Genomic DNA, 17,675 nt, shown 5'->3' on the forward strand with positions numbered 1-17,675 from the left:
TGTCAGCTGCCTAGGCATTATGTATAACATGTAGTATCTAGTATGACTAAAGTCCAGGCTGCTGTGAGTCTATATTCTGAGATCTAAACTGTAGGCCAAGGGTGGGAAGGTCCAGTCCAAAGGTATAAGCTGAAGCAAAATTAATACAGATGTCCTGTTTACTCTTGGGGCTGTTCTAGAGTATTGGCTTTTGGCTCAGGAGTGTTCTGAGGGCTGAAATAACCTTGATGGGAGATATGTGCACATTTTATAACTGTCCTGGGAATTTTTAGGCCATTCTTGGCAACAGAAACATGTTGCAGGGGATATAGAGAGTGGGAAATCTGGGTTCCCATCCTGCCTTAGATATTTCCTACCCTGGACATGGTTTTTTGGCCTCTATTTCCTCATCTGTTAACTGAGGGATAGAATGAGCCCTCTGAGGTACTTTCTAATTCTAAATCTATGAACCTATGGGCATAAAGGAATTTGAACCAAACAAGATACCCAGCAAAGTGTAGGGACAGTATATGGTAGATAGAGTACATGGCCATAAAAATAGTCCAGGATTTAGAATCAAGATTTGAGTTCATATCCCAGCTATAAAATGAAGAGTTAGACTAGATTATAGTGAAGGTTCTTGTTACAAGCTGTTACATCCTATGATCATATTTCTTTTCAAAACACGCATACACCGAGTGGCTGCTTGCTTTATGCAATAGTTGTCTGTTGAGTAAGCTGATTTTGGAGATTTATTTGTTTTTATAATGTCTCTGAAAAAGAATGAGCTAACTTCCTCATCTGCATCAATATTTGCCACCATTAAAGTAGAGCTTCCTTCTTCCTTCCTTCTATTAAGGAAAGAAAACTAAAGTGGGCAAAACGACAAGGAAAATATTTTGGAATCCTTGGCCAGTGGTTACAAATTTCCAGATGTAAAATGACTGTTTCTTATTGGATATATTTATATTCATATTTATTCACATGTTATCCCCCTCATTAGAATGTTAATTCTTTGAGAACAGAGAACATGTTTTTGCCTTTCTTTGCAATCCTACTTGGCATACAGTGATCCTTAATAAATGCTTGCTCACTCATTGACTGAATGATCTTTTCATTTACATTATTATGGTCCTTATGATGCTCTTTTAGTTCTGCTTATTTTGCTCTGTATAAGTGTGTCTTTCCTTGTTTCTCTGAGTTCACGCTCATCAATTCTTAATATAAAACAATATTCCATTACATTCACATACAGTATCTTTTTCAGCCATTCGCCAATTGATAGATATCAATCTTTACTTCCACAAAGTATTACATGACTTTTTATATTTGTTGGACTTTTGTTTCTGTTTTTGACTTTCTTGGCAATATATTTCTAGTAGCTTAATTACTACTATTACTATGAGATATGTTTAAATGTATATCACAAAATAATAACTAAAAAAACTGTAAATAACCTACATGTCCCATTAAATTATGTTTCACTAATTTATTAGAATGTATTTATGTCAGAAAAATGATGAATATAAATTCAAGAAAATATGGGGGAAAGCTTATGTGAAGCTATAAGAAGCAAGACTGGTAGAGCTATACATGATTACAAGTATATGTACAATGCATACTCATATATATGTATAAATTTGCATAATACACACAATATAATATGCATATATATACATGTAATATACATATGCATAATAAACAAAAAAATTAAAGGCCACAAAACTCACCTTGCTACTGTACTTTGTTTGCAAATTATTACATCAACTCTGTGAATGTTATCACCCCAATTTCACAAATGAGGAAACTGAGGTTTAAATAATTTTCTCAAGATGACACAACAATAATAATCAGCCTGAATTTAATCTAGGTCTGTCCTCAAGGTCAATATTTCTTTCCACTAAATCACAATAGCCTCTTCAGACAGACTTGGAAAGTGAGACAAAGAAATGTGGCTTTTTAAATTTTAGTTTGGTTCTACTTTGTTAAATGCTAAGAATCTTCTTTGAGAAGATTCTTGATCTTAATACTGATTTAATCCTCACTATATAAAGTGATATATAATTCACTATATAAAGTTGATAAATGGCATTATGGATGAAAAGCTGGCCTTGGTGTTAGGAAAATGAGGATTTAAATCCTGCCTCTGACACATACTGGCCACATGACGCTGGACAAGCCATTGTTGTCTTCTTCTAAGCAATTATCTAAGACTATTAGTGGTAAAGAGATGCTAATCTTCCTGGATAGAGAGCAGGGTTCACTGTTCCAATAAAAACAAAGGTTCAGACCTCATTTATTGTTTTTGTTGAAGATTTTTTTTTGTCTTGAAGATTTAAGTCTTTCTCTATTTTGATACTTTACCAAAGTGATTTACTCTACGACCAGGTCTGTCAACATCACTTCCTGCTCAATAAACTCCAGAAGCTCAAAATTGCCTCTGGGATAAAATAAAAACCTTTTTGACTTTTAAAGCCCTTTACAGGGTATGTTCACATGATTCTGATTCCAAGGGAACCATCAATATAGTATGAAGGAAAGAGCACTGGTTTTAGGGTCAGAAGATTTCACTTCAATCTTGCCTTTCATAATTTTCATTTTCCCTCCTGACCTTTTTCTGATGGGAAAATGAATCTGAAAACCATATCTCATCTTGAAACCTCCTTTAGCATCCAAGGCTTCTTTGCCTTAGAACCTCCAATCATCTCTGGGACCTTCTCAATCCTCCCATCAGGCCTGCCCCCTTGTCCAAATGATGAATTTTTTCTGGGGCTTCCATTTTGAAGAGGGTCCCAAACCAGTTTTCATTTCTCTTCTAATCCCATTTCTGACTTCAAAAACAAGTTCTTCCCTCTTCCCCCACATTTTTCAGTTCCCTTGTGTGTATTGTTTTCCCCCATTAGAAGGTAAGCTCCTGAGCTCTGAGACAATCTGTCCTTTTTCTTTGTATCAGTAAGAGCCTGCTTGCCACATACTAAATGCTTAATAACTGCTTATTTCCTATATACTTATTTGTGTGTCCTTCAATAAGGGACTTAACCTCTCTGCCCTCATCTGTAAAAGGAAGGGCTAGACTAGGGGTCTCTCAAGTGCTTCTAGTTCTAAATCTTTGGTTGGTCTGTCCCTTAATTGATCAACTTCCTCATTTTCTTAATGTCTCAAAACTCTAGTTATAATAGTCTGTTCATACTGACTTCCATATCCTTCACATTATCCCATTCTTCTGGAATTTCCCATTAACCACTAAACCATACATTTTCCTTTACAACTTAGCATGTTTACTAAGGAGACTGCTCACCCGGTGGTTTTCCATGTTAATCTTGAGTAATAGATCCTGCTGTTTTTTCTTTTTTTCTTTTGCTATTTTTTCTTCATTCAGCAAAACTTGAGCATTTTGGAAGGAGACTTTTTCTAGAAGTTTCTGAGATTTCTCTTCTTGCTTTTTTCTCTCCCTGGAAATAAAACAACAACAACAACCAACACCACCACCAACAGTAACTAGGGATGCTCATAGTCTCAGTAGTGGAAACATCACTGAACCTTGAAATAGGGAAATGAAGGTTTTTAGCTCTGACTCTGTCATTGACTGGAGTGATTTTGGGGAGGTCACTTCATCTCAGTTCTCTCACTGATGAGATATGATAATTGCCTAAATCACAGGTTTGTTGTAATGATCAAATATCATAGATATGCAAGTATTTCAAAAAGTACAAAATGTCACATAAATCTAATATATTCTATTATTGATGGGAATCCTTTATTGGTAGATGCTGGTCACCTAGTGTTTAAAATAAATGACTCCATATTTATTTTTACTCTAAAATAAGTAAAAAGAATAGATTTCTTCAGTAAGAAAGGAATGACATTTATCAAAGGACTTTTGCAAGGTTATCAGGTAGAGTGAAATAACAGAAAGAAAACAAGGTATTAATAAGTGAGGAAAAGATAGAATCCAGGAATGTTCTGAAACAGCCAAGCTATTGAACTACAACAAAAAAGAAAAATCAGATCTTAATAGGAACTCAGAAAAGTCCTGTAGGCAATTTCAAGAAGTAACTAGCATGCTGTGGTTGATTTGCTTCCCACTCATTCCTCCTACCTATGCCCTCTCCCATTGTTTCTTTTCATCCTTATGACTTGACCTTTATCACTGGCTCTCCTGTTTACCAGGAACAAGGATACCACATCTTCCCCAGCCCACCATATTCATCTTTATTTTTCAACATTTCTGAGTGTATGCATTAATTTAGATGGGGTGGGGTGAGGTATGTGTGCTTATCTAGGTGAGTGTGTAATGAAGGTGTTGGACAAGTCCTTTCTAGTTCTAAATTTGCGATGGTATCATTCTATTTGGGTTTTTTGAAGGTTATTTGTAATGGGAAGTGCATGCTCTATATGCACGCTTGTGTGTCTTTATTTGTGGATAAGAGAGGATGTATGTGAAGAGAACAAAAAGAGGACTAACTCATTAATCTGTGAATAGAAATTATAGAATAGTGGGCAGATGGGATAGTATAGATTGACTAGATTGCTAGTCCCTAACCAAATAACACAAAAATCTTAGAACAACACAGCTACTTTAAGGATTGCAAAGTGCTTTACAAATATTACTTCATTTTATCCTCACAAATACTCTGGGAGGGAGATGTGTTATTTAAAACTCATTTTACAGATGAGGAAACTAAAGCACAAAAAAGTAAAGAGCCACAAAGTCTGATTAGGATACAAGAGATGGTTAAACTGTTTTTTTTTTTTTTTAACTCTGTTTCCTAAATTTCTATATTTCTATCACATTGGTCTAAATCACTTGCAATTCCTTTAGCTAGTCTAGATGCTTTGCAAAATGCATCATCTCTCATATATTGCACTCATTTTTCATGGATCACGGAACACTAATAAAAGATCACAATTATAGCTCAACCATTTATAAAGCAGTATGCTCACAATACTGTGTGGTAGCTAACAAATATTACTCTTCCTATTTTGCAGATGAGAAAATTGAGGATTACAGAGTTGAAGTGACTTTCCCATTATCACACAACAGGGACTTGAAGTCTGACTTCTCATTTGGGATTCTTTCCATTTTAGAGATTAAAAACTTTTTTAAAAGGGATGTTAGAGATAATCAAAGTCAGTCCCAATGTTACAGATCTGGAAAATGAAACTGAGAGAAGTCAATGTGTCTTGCCTAAGGTTATTCAACTAGTCATTGTTTGGATAATGCTATTCATGTCTTATAAACATTCTTGATTTATCCTCTCTTCATGCTGGAGATCTTTTCCTTTTATCAGTGATAGTAAGAACAGTGAATGCTCCACATTCATACTTACTCTGATACCTCAAGGAGCTGTAATTTCATGAGTGTGATTCATAAATGATCCCTCCATCAAAGCAGATCACAACCCCTCCATACCTTAATGGGTGATCTTCATGCATGACTAGGGCTGAAAAAAATTCATCAACTAGTGATGAAACTTCTGGAAAAGTACTTCTTGCAAACTTAGCCTAGGCTGGGCCTTGGATAATAAAAACACAGTCTTTTTTACCTGACAGACACTCAAGTCTTCCCGGTCAGCATTTTTTACACTGTAGCTTCAAGCAATCTGGATCACCGTCACACTAGGACGAAGCATTGCCCTGGATATGCCAAATATTAGAAACCAAGGCACCCAAAGCCTTAGAATAACTGTAAAAGGAAAAGCTTAAACTGAGATCCAGTTCCATCCTTTCCCACCACCAAGATCTTACATTTTCCATGCTTCCTGAACAGTGCGTCTTCTTTCAACCATTCGCTTCCGCAACTTTATCATCTCCTTTTGAATTTCTTCTTCCTCTTTCTTCACTTTCAGAGCATTCTTTTTTTTTCTTCTTGTACTAGATACTGAGCTTCCAAGAGGGCTGATTTTTTTAGGGCCTTCTCTGCCCTCTGACGCTCTAATTCCTTCTGTCGTCTTAAACGATTTTCCTTTACCTGCAAGGGAAGAATGCAACGGGAGTGGAAGTATTTGGTGGGGCACATTTTTAGGGCCATTTTAGACAAGTGGAAGTGAATAGGCAAGAGCCTTCATTCACCTTTTGAAATAAAGGGATTATGACATGTAAGTGGAAAAAATGTGGTGTTAACATACAATATATCAAATTCTAAAAATTCTGGCATAAGATGTCATTGTAAAAGTCAACAGTAGTATTTTAGAGATCACCTGGACTATAGAAGAGGGAGTTTGTTAATAGTTTAAGGCAGCCTCATTTGAAATCTCCTAACTTCTGACTTACTCTAGTGCTTTCTTTTTTTTTTTTTTCCCAATAGTATTTTATTTTTCCAAATTCATGTAATGATAATTTTCAACATTCATTTTTATAAAACTTTGTGTTAAAAATTTTTATTCTTCCCTCCTCCATCCTCTTCCCTGCCCAAGATAATAAGCAATCTGATATAGTTTAAATATGTGCAATCCTTTTAAACATATTTCCATATTTGTCATGTTGTGAAAGAAAAATCAGATCAATAGGGAAAAAAAAAACTATGAAAAAAAAAAAGAAACACACAAACAAAAAGTTGAAATAGTATGCTTCAGTCCACATTCAGTGTCCATAGTTCTCTCTCTGGATGTGGATGGCATTTTTCCATCCCAGTCTACTGGAATTGCCTTGAAAGACCACATTGTTGAGGAATTTTTATAAAGGAATCTCAAAATATTTGGGGAGCATCCATATGTTTAATGGATCATATCAAAAGTCCTAAATTCTAAAAATTCTCTATTCTTCCTTCCCCCCTTTCTTCTTCATTTTTTTCAGTCAACAAGCATTTATGATATGTATTGTCCTTGTTAAGTTATCTACATGCTTTGGCACAGAGAAAGGGAACAAGATTCCAGGTAGCTTTATGACATCATGAAGGATAATCATTTGTAGCTTAAGTTATTCTTTGTTCTCTTTACAATTATATGTAGTTATAATTATATTATACATGCTGTCATTTTTGTGAAAATGCCTCTGTATCTGGGTATCACCAACAGCCAAAGATATGAGATTTCCCCTTTGCTGTTGACAGCACAATTTCTCTCTCATAGACTCTAATAACAGTAAGGAAATGAGTGGACCTTAGTTCAAACATACAATTAGTGCTAGCTGATTAAAGTATGCAAAATATAAAAGTATATTCCTACCTAATGCATTTCCTCTACTTTCTGGGCCCATCTCATTTTTCCAAAAATTTTGAGGAAGAAAAAGATTTTCCCTCCCCTCCACCTCTGCTGCATAATTTCCCTTTTGGCAGAAGCAACAGTCTTAAACCTCTGAGGCTCAGTAAAAGCAATAGAAGATCTGTGGACTGTGTTTAATTAAGTCCTGTTTCTAGAAATGAAATGGGAGAGTTTGTTAATAATCTTCAGATGCTCTTATCAAACTTTCAGAGGCTCTGAAGGGAATTGCTGCTGCTGCTGCTATTAGTTAGACAAGAAGACACGACAGAAATTATGCTATGGACAGCAATACTTTGAAGGCTTGTCCTGCTGGGCAATTCTTGCTTGCATAATTCTCTCTCCTTAGCATTCCCTCTTTTATTTTCATGGTAAAATACTTGTTTAATTTATCACCCAAAATATGCTAAACCTCCTATTTTTTAGTATTCTCTAGCACTTAGCACAGTGCCTGGCACATAATAGGTGCTTAATAAATATATATTGACAGACATATTAAATACTCTTTGCATGCTAGGCATAATATTCATAAAAATTTTTTTTAAGACATGTTACCTTTGCATAGTTTATGATTTAGAAGGGCAGATAAGATATGTACATAAATACTCTACTATGCAATGCTATGCAAGAGGAATCTCAAATTCAATATGTCCAAAATAGAATCTATTATAATGATGATAATAGCTAGCATTATAGGGTATTTTAAAGTTTGCAAAGTGCTTTACAAATTATTTTATTTGATCTTCCTATGAAGAAGGTATTATTATTATTATAATTATTATTATTATAGGAAACTGAAGCTTAGAAGTTAAATGATTTGTCCATGGGTCACATAGCTAGCAAGTATGGCAAAATTTGAATTCTGACTTCCCTCCTAAACTCACCCTTCTTCTAAATTTTCCTCTTGCTGCTGAGGGCACCATCTTTGTTTAAGTCATCCAGGTTCACCATATTCTTCCTTCTTCCTTCCCACGCCTATATCCAAGCAGTTGCCAGTCTTGATCAATTTCAATTTCGTGACTTTTTTTGTGTGTCTTTTTCTTTCCATTCACATAGTTCCTAAACTAATCCATTTTTCCTTCTATTTTCTAGGCCATTACTCCTTTCCAAAGATTTTGAGAAAGAAGATTTTAGTTCAGGACTTGATCTCTCACTTGGACTACAATCACCTCCTAAAAAGACCTCCAGTTTGTAGACTCTCTTCAATTCATCCTTCACAGAGATAACAAAATAATCTTTCTAATGCTCATGCCTAACCATGTTACTACCCTAGTCAAGAACCTTGTCACTTGCCTCTAGGATAAAAATCAAGCTCCTCAGCATTGCTTTGAACATCATTTTAAAGTCCTTTAGAACCTGGCTCCAGTCTACATTTCCAGTGTACTAAAATCACTTCCCTTCACAATTCTATGCTCTAGTCAAATTGCCTATTTGCAATTCTTCAAACTCAGTCCATCATCTCACTTATAATGATCCTTTTCCTTTCACATCTTAGAACCTCCAGCTTCTTTCAAGGTTCATCTCATGTGCCATGTTGTAAAGAAAGGCTTTCTTGATTTCATTAATTGTTAGTGTTTGCTTCTTCTTCAAATGACCAAGTATAGAATTATTGGTTTATATATGGCCCCAGTGCAATGAGAATTCAAGGTTAAAGATTTTTTTTATTAATTTTTAAAATTATTTTTAGTCCTAGCACCAAATGTAGTGGCTTGTATCTAATAAGTGCCTAATAAATGCTTTTTATATTAGACTGGAACAGGACAAAAGGCAACAGTATATGATAACATTAAAAAGAGTGTTATGGTTCTTGAGAAGAGTAAAGGACCAGGGTCACCTAGGACCTAGTCCAATGGAATGAGCACTGAACTTGGAGCGAGCACACCTAGGTTAGAATTTTGATTTTGTTGCTTAGGACCTGGATAAGTAAATTAGCCCCTTTCAGTCTTTATTTTTCCATCTTTAAAATGGAGATAATAATAGTACCTGCCTCCCAGGATTGCTGTGTGGATCAAATGAGAGAACATATGCATTGTAAACTTTTAAGCGCTAAATAAATGTTAGTTGTTATTATTGTTATTATTATTAATTCCCTTTGATTCCTAGTTTCCCTTATCTATAAAATGAAGGAGTAAGGCTAGATAATTTCTACAATCCCTTCCAGTCTAATAGCCTATCAGTCTATAAGAATTGACACCAGTTGTACTCACAGAAGCCTAGGAATGAATTGGCAATCACATAGGACATGAGGATTAAATAAGTAACTGATATAAAGTGCTTTGAAAATCTTAAAAGTTATGTAAAAGTTAACTGTCATTATAAATTATAAATGTCAATTATAGCACAAACTACTAATAATAGCTAACATTTACAGAATGCTTCAAGGTTTGTAAAGTGAGTTATCATGTTACCCTTTTATGATGATGAAAGAACCTAGTGTACAACCCTATCCAAAGAAGACTAAAATAGGTTTCCTTTAGACAAAACTATAAAGTCCCCGTTTTTTGTGACATCAAGCTTATGTCATGCTTTGTCACCTACAACAAAAGTGTAAAGGGCCTGATGTCATCCACAAATGCACTCATTCCTTAGCATCACAGAATGTCAACATCCTAAAGCAAAGGTATCAAACTCTCTTCCTGCTACCCAAACCAGATTAAAATGTTGATGGAGAAATGTTTAACAAAATAAATAAAAATTTAACACACTTGAAAATGTTAATTTGTTTCTAATCTGTTTCTATTTGAATTTGACACTACTGTTATAAAGGAACTCAGAGATCATCTAATTTAAACTCTAATACATACCAGTTTATCAACTGCCAGGTTTTTACTATGTTCTTAAGCCTTTTGACACTAATTGTAGAATGAGAAATGATCTTTAGATAAAGAAACTTCAGGCAATAGACAACAGGTAAGTGATTTTAGGGAGGAGGATTAGTGGTTATCCTAGCGATGATGTAATAGTAACTAAAATTACTCTGAATTCAGGTAAACTTACTTCAGTCATTTTAAATTGTTTTGGTAGGAGAGAGGAGGGAAAGAGAAGAGAAAGGTATAATTATTCCAGAAGTAGAAGGCCACGTGAGCAAAACATTTGTGATAACCACCATTTGTGGAAAGAAAGTCTTAGGTTCATTTTTATTGAACATGGCTGAATAAACTTAAAGATGCAATGTGAACTTCCTACCTTTTCAAAAAAGAATCATGCAATTATTAAATTGAGTAGACTTGTCACTCACAAGAATCTTTATGCTATTCTGGCATGACTATCATAACTCAAATCACTTGAAATAAAAGCCTAGAATGTATATTTATGATAAGGAATACCATACATCAAAGCTAATTCTATCCATCTAGATGAATCCATCTATCCAGTTTTCCCATCTCTGAAAGAAATCAGGATCATTTATTCTTTCTTTCTGTTATTCTTAAACTGTTGGGGGTGAACAACTCCCTGCCTTCAGCCCATCCTTCTCCTTAGTTCTTAATTTGGCTTTCATTCTAACACAATCACAGATGGTACCCTTATTCATAACAAAGTCTAAATCTTTATTGAAGCTTATTAAATGTGTTACACAAAGAATGCTTCCTGTTATCCATTTCAATTTTGTTGTTTTTTTCCCTCCCACCTGCTTATGTCTCATCTCCATGGTAAGACGGGGATCCTTCTGCTTTTTCTTTTCTTGATTTTCTTTCATTCCAAGGTCTTCCAATATACCAGAATCCACTACATCTTTATGAAGAAGATGGTCCATAAATTGTTTAACCGTGGTACTTTCTTCTTCTTCTTCCAAATGGCCACACAAATCTGAAAGAAACTCAGAGTTGTTATAATTCTAAAATTAGATCAACTCACTGTGTGGATTGCACTAGCTCCTCCCAGTATCCTTGACCACCTCAGGATGCATCTGCTCTGAGACATCCTTTCCTAATGTGTGAATTCTGGCCAGGATTATCACCTCTCAAGGGAGCTCAAACAAGCTCACTTCATAGCTAACTCAACTCACTCTCCAGATCACTCCATTTCTTCACCAACAGTCTTGCCTCAGAGATACTTCCTCCCTCCCTCCTTCCCCACTTCCCAATTTTCCTTTAAAGTTTATCTTCCCCTACTTGAATGTAGGCTCTTTAAGAGTAGGAACTGTCTTGTTTTCTTTGTAAATACAGTGCCTAGTCATAGTAAACACTTAATAAATTATTTATCTATATATTTAATAATTACAAATTGATTCCTAGTAAAAAAAAAAATAAAAACACACCTATAAAATTTCAGTACAGCCCTTCATTTGTTACCTACAACTATAATGAAACAGCAATCTTCATTCACCAGAAACTGCACTTACTGATGCCAACAATCTGTTCTAATCTTACTGGAAATCCCCATTTCTTTGAACACTGGGAGACAGCACTTTTTTCTAAACTTGGCCTCTAGTTTTACATCCTGACTCTTGGTTTATTTGTTGCCTCGCTGAGTGTGAGAAGCCAGAGTAGGCTTAGGATTTGCTCTTGTCCCTCATGGAAAACAGGAACTGGTTGCATTTGTTTGGTTTGATTTTTCTTTGCCTATGGTGACTTAGGAAAAGGAGGCAACCCACATGGCAGGTGGTAGAGGGGGTACACCATATGGTATATATATTTCTAGAACCCTAATGGGTCCAACTCTCTAAGAATAGTTCTGCAGGTTCCCAAGAGAGTGTCTAAAGTGGTTTAGAATCTCTGACAAGGGAAAAGAACCAAATCACTCTGTCCTCCATGATATTCCTTGGAAGCCACTGTGGGAATTATAGGAATACTGACAACCACATTTTTATGGACAAATACAAGGTGTAGAAAGCAATATGGAACTATGCCCAAAGGACTATCAAACTGTGTATACCCCATGATCCAGTAGTGTTTCTACTGAGTCTGTCTTCCAAAGAGTTCTTAAAGGAGGGAAAGGGACTCACATGTGCAAAAATGTTTGTAGTGGCAGGGAACTGGGAACTGAGGGGATTTCCATCAATTGGGGAATGGATGAATAAGTTATGATTTGTGAATATAATGGAATATTATTATTCTATAAGAAATGATCAGCAGGATGATTTCAGAAAGGCTTGAAGAGACACAAATTGATGCTGAGTGAAATGAGCAGAACCAAGAGAACATTGTACACAGCAATAAGAAGATTATATGATGATCAATTCTGATGTATTTGGCTCTTTTCAACAATGAGGTGATTCAGACCAAATCCAATAGTCTTGTGATGGAGAAAGCCATCTGCACCCAAAAAGAGGACTGTGGGGACTGAATGTGGATCACAACATAGTATTTTCACCTTTTCTGTTGTTGTTTGCTTGATTTTTTTTTTCTTTCTCAATTTTTTTCCCTTTTTGATCTGATTTTTCTTGTGTAGCATATTTGTGGAAATATGTATAGAAGAATTGCACATGTTTAACCTATATTGGATTACTTGCTGTCCAGGGAAGGGAAGTGGGGAAAAAGGAGGGAGAAAAATTTGGAATACAGGGTTCTGCAAGGATGAATGCTGAAAATATCTTTGCAAGTATTTTGAAAATAAAAAGCTATTATTTTTTAAAAATACAGGTTGTGTGACAGTTCAGTTTCCAGATGGCTTCAAAGCTTACTGGACTACCATGTCCAAGAAATGCTGATTAATGCTGATTAATTAATGAATCAATGTAAAGTAGGACAGGAAGTTAGGAGTCATTTTAAACATTTTTTAATAGTGATATATTTGAAGGAAAAAAGGCATTCTTTTTAAATTTTCAGTTGGTATCTTATGGGACACCTAATACATCTGATGGACAGAATTCTGATTTTTAAAAAATAGGAATAATAGGTTGAAATCAACAGAAAAATTTGTTAAAGAATTAAATGTAACTCGTATAATTATGTTAAAAAATCAAGAGGAGGAAAACCAGCCTGACAATATAAATATGACAACATAAATGTGAAAAAGATCTAAGATCTTTGCTCATGAGTTTAATCTAATAATATGTATGTATGTATACCCAAACACATGCACATATTTATATCTCTGTAATGGGATGAAGCTCGAGTTGATGCACTGAGATCCCAAGCAATTGGATAATACTCTATTAATATATGCTTGGAGAAAGAATGGCCCCACCCACTATTTGTGCAAGTTTTGATGTGTTGTATAGGAAATGATGTAGAAAGGATTTGGGTGGGTGCAGAGAAAGAGGCAGAGAGACTGCTGGCCGGGTTCATGTCACGGCTGCTCACATTCCTATCGCCATCCCCCTTCACCTCCACAAAGAATAAAGATTGAGGATTTTCCCTTAACCTGAATCCCTGACTCCGGCTGATTTTAAAATATGTGGTCATCACATTTGGCGCCCAACGTGGGGCCCAAGGACCCTACTTTCACTGAAGAAATCTCTGATGACCAGGAACTTAGGTGAGTATTGTAATAGACAAACAGGGAACTTATTTTCTTAAGGACTAAACTAGTAACCTTTTCTGGCTGAAATGGGACAGATGTTAGGAAAAGATTCTCCTCCATCCCCACCTCCTCCCCCACCTCCACCCCCTGCCCCAAAGTGAAGCTATAGAAAGCATGCTTAAGCTGATAGAAGGACAAGGGCTACTTATAACTTGGGAACAGATAGCTAGACTTCTGGGTACATTAAAACGCACCTCCCCTTGGTTCTTAGAAGAAGAACAAATCTCTTCAGATAATTGGAGATTAACAGGGCACCAATCTCTGAATATTACAACGAAAAAGGTCCTCGTTGAATTTCCATCGAGGCATTATATGTATACAATATAATACAATTGGCCTTAAAGAATCCTACAAGTTATAGAAAAAAGAAAAGTCCTAGGAATAGCCAGATGAGGAAGCTTGAGGAAAAGGAGGAAGACAATGAAAAGATTAATGACCATATCCTCATAGGGCATGGAGATTTAAGTGAGGCTCAAGGGTGTGGTGACTTTCCATCTTCAGGGAGGCAGCTTCAGCCCATTACATATCTCAACTTTGAGCTGCACATTAAGAGAAGCACAGCACTGAAATCAAGAGAATTTGTGGTTTCACTGTACTCTGTGAACTACATCTAGAGTACTGCTTTCAGACAACACAGATTGGTTTAAGATGAACAATAAACTGGAATGTATCAAGATGAAGGTGATCTCAATGTGTCCAGAAGCTAAGAACAACTGGAGGAACTAGGCACATTTAGCCTGGAGAAGAGATGATTTGGGAGTGAATTTGATGCCTTCAAATGACTAAAGAGCTGTAATGTTAAAATTTTAAAGGATTGAACTAGAACCCATGAGTAGAACTTATAAGAAGGCAATTTTTGGCTCACTATGCATATGGGTAGAACTTTTTTTACTCTTTGAAGCTGACGATGGAACCAGTTGCCCTGAAAAAGCACTAAGTTTTAAATTTATCACTAGATTTATTCAATTAGTGCCTGGAATATTGCTCATTAGGGATATTGTAGAGAATACTATCAAGTAAGGGAAAAAAGTCTGGTCTATATGAAATTTAAGGTTGTATGGTCTTTATGAAATCTAGGCGTCTGACCTGGATCTTACAGGATTATGGATTGAGGGGTTCTTTTAAACTCTGTGTACTGTACTTCAGGGAATATCCAGCAGTGGTCACAATCATCACTCATTAAAAAAAAAAAAAAACAACAACAAAAAAAGATCTCTGAGGGAGATATTTGATAGTCAATCTAAGCATTTAATTAGCTTTTATGAGAACCTAGCTTGGCAGTAAAGTCTACAAATTAAATGCTTTTTGGTGATGTTTCCTGAAATGATACTTCGTATCAATCACTTATGAAAAGTGAAAAAAGATTTTCATTTAAGTTATTATAAGCAATGATTAATAAAACACGAAAAGATAGTTTAGAGAATAACTAAGTATTATGATTATAAGCAGAATTTTAAAATAATATAATTTTAATTATGGCTAGAACTAAAATATGATCTTTTGCTCTCATCTCCTGAAGTATCATTAATATATTTAGGTTATAGCACAAGTAATTTAAATAGAATTAGAATAAATATGACCACTAAAACCAAAAATAAAACTAAGTATAACTATTTAAGACAAAGTTAAATTGTACTTCAAAAAATCCCCTATAATTCAAAAATTATTCAGAGAACTAATTTAGAACTTAAAGCTTTCATATGTGTTCTTACCATCAAATTTTTCAAACTTCCTAGGATCATCAACACCATTCTCTCCTGGTAAAGAAGTAACATTGGGCACAGAAGATGTAACATTGGGCACAACATCCCCATCATCTTCTTTATCACTTGTTAATTCCATTTTAAGTTTTGAGTCCATCCAGTCATTAAGTAGTTCTTGAGCTAATAAGAAAACAAAAATAATTCCTTGTTACTAATAGAAGTTATTTTAGATACAATAAAAACAGCAAGCCTATTTCGGAGCTTATTTTGAACTTGACAAATATCAACAAATATAAGCATTTCCATATACTTATAGATTGAAGAATTCAAATCTACCTCAGACATTTACTGAGAAAATCACTTTCGCTCTCTTGCTTCAGTTTCCTCATCTAGAAAACAGGGATCATAACAGCATCTATAAAATGGAGATTATTATAATAGCATATCCCAAGGTTGTTTTGAGGATCAGTTACAATACTAATTGTAAATTATTTAGCCTACTGCCTAGCACATGGGAAACACTATATGTTAGTTACTATTATTATATGAAACTACAAAACTATTATTTACTGAAACTTTAGTTTCATGACTTGTTGGAATCCTTACTAACTGCTAACTAATTAGAGTTGATCTAATCTTACAAGAAGATGTTTTGGGCAGAACCTGAAACAAGGTACTAAGTAGAACTAATTAATACAAGGTTTGTGTTCACACCTTTACTCATTGGAGTTCAATGAGTTCACACCTCCCATAGTGCTCTCTGGCCCAATGAGCTTCAAGGGAGGTGTGAACCTCAGTCAGTGCTGGGTAGTGTGCCGCTGTAGTTCTGATTGGTCATTATATCAAGAGTTCTTAAGTCTTTAAAATTTGCTTTTCTTCATAATGTTGCTATTGTATGTATTGCTCTCTTGGTTCTATTTACTTCATTCCTCATCAATTCATACAAGTCTTTTGAGGTTTCTCTCAATATATACCTTTTGCCATTTCTTATTTTTTAAATAATAGTTTTTTATTTTCAAAATATATGCACAGTTTTTCACATTTACTCTTGTAAAACCTTGTTCCAAATTTTTCTCCCTTCTATCTACCTCCTCCCTAGATAATAAGTAATCCAATATATATTAAACATGTGCAATTCTTCTTACATATTTCCATATTTATCATACTGTGTAAGAAAAATCAGATCAAAAAGGAAAAAAAATAAGAAAGAAAAAAAACAAGCAGACAACAACAAAAAAAGTAAAAATACTTTTTTGTGATTCATAATCAGTCCCCACAATCCTCTTTCTGGATGCAGAAGGTCTTTCCATACAAATCTTTTGGATTTGCTATTTCTTACAATACAATAATATTTCATCCGATTCATATTCCATAAGACCATTTCCAAATTAATGGGCACCCTTTAGTTTCCAAATTTTTGCTATTAAAAAAATTGTTCCTTGAGTATTTTTATTCAGGTGGGTCCTTTCCATCTTTTTTTGATCTCCTTAGGGTATAGTTCTACACCCATTTCCATTTAGATTAATTTTTTAGCTACCTAAATGCCTCCCTAAATTTTAACTATAATTTTTCAGATATGAGTATCAATTTTTTATTACCATTAACTATATATAAGTATATACATCACACACACACATGCACACACACACACACACAGCTGATGGTAATAAAAAATTATTTTTGCAAACATATACACACATATACATATATAAGTACTATGAAAAGATGCTATAATAGATAACAGATATAAGCAGATAAAAGAAACAGTCCTTTATTTTAGAGGACTTCAATGAAATTGAGATGCAAGATACGAGAGTCAGCATAGTTAGTGCAGTGGGAACAGCAACTATAATTATACCACTTAGAATCTCACTGGATGTGCACTCAAGCACTTGAGTTGAAATCTTGTTCATGATACTGACTTCCTTTATTACCTATAGTGAGTCACCTAACTTCCCCTGAATTAGAAGTATTTTTATTTTATATTTTAGAAGGGGATGTGTATATTTTCATTATTAAAGTTTTTATTTTTCAAAACATAAACATAGATAATTTTCAACATTCACCCTTGCAAAACTTTGTGTTCCAAATTTTCCTCCCTCCCTTTCCTCCATTCCTTTCCCTATTCACCAAGTAATTCAATATATGTTAAACATGTGCAATTCTTCTATACATATTTCCACAATTATCATGCTGCACAAGAAAAATCAGACCAAAAAGGGAAAAAAAATGAGAAAGAAAACAAAATGTGAGTAAACAACACAAAAAGAGTGAAAATACTATTTGTGATCAACACACAATCCTCTCTCTGGGTGCAGATGACTCTAGA

General features: G+C 34.7%; 1 protein-coding gene across 1 annotated transcript in view; it reads right to left on the reverse strand.

Moving 5' to 3' along the window:
* CCDC191 (coiled-coil domain containing 191) overlaps positions 1-17,675 on the reverse strand; it is a 93,647-nt gene that overhangs the window by 57,343 nt on the left and 18,629 nt on the right. The window contains 5 exon segments of the mRNA XM_051985317.1: positions 3,278-3,431; positions 5,728-5,833; positions 5,836-5,950; positions 10,807-10,985; positions 15,356-15,526. Of these exon segments, the coding sequence (XP_051841277.1) occupies positions 3,278-3,431; positions 5,728-5,833; positions 5,836-5,950; positions 10,807-10,985; positions 15,356-15,526 (725 nt within the window).

This window comes from Antechinus flavipes, chromosome 3 (assembly GCF_016432865.1).
Source record: "Antechinus flavipes isolate AdamAnt ecotype Samford, QLD, Australia chromosome 3, AdamAnt_v2, whole genome shotgun sequence".
Classification (NCBI taxonomy): domain Eukaryota; kingdom Metazoa; phylum Chordata; class Mammalia; order Dasyuromorphia; family Dasyuridae; genus Antechinus; species Antechinus flavipes.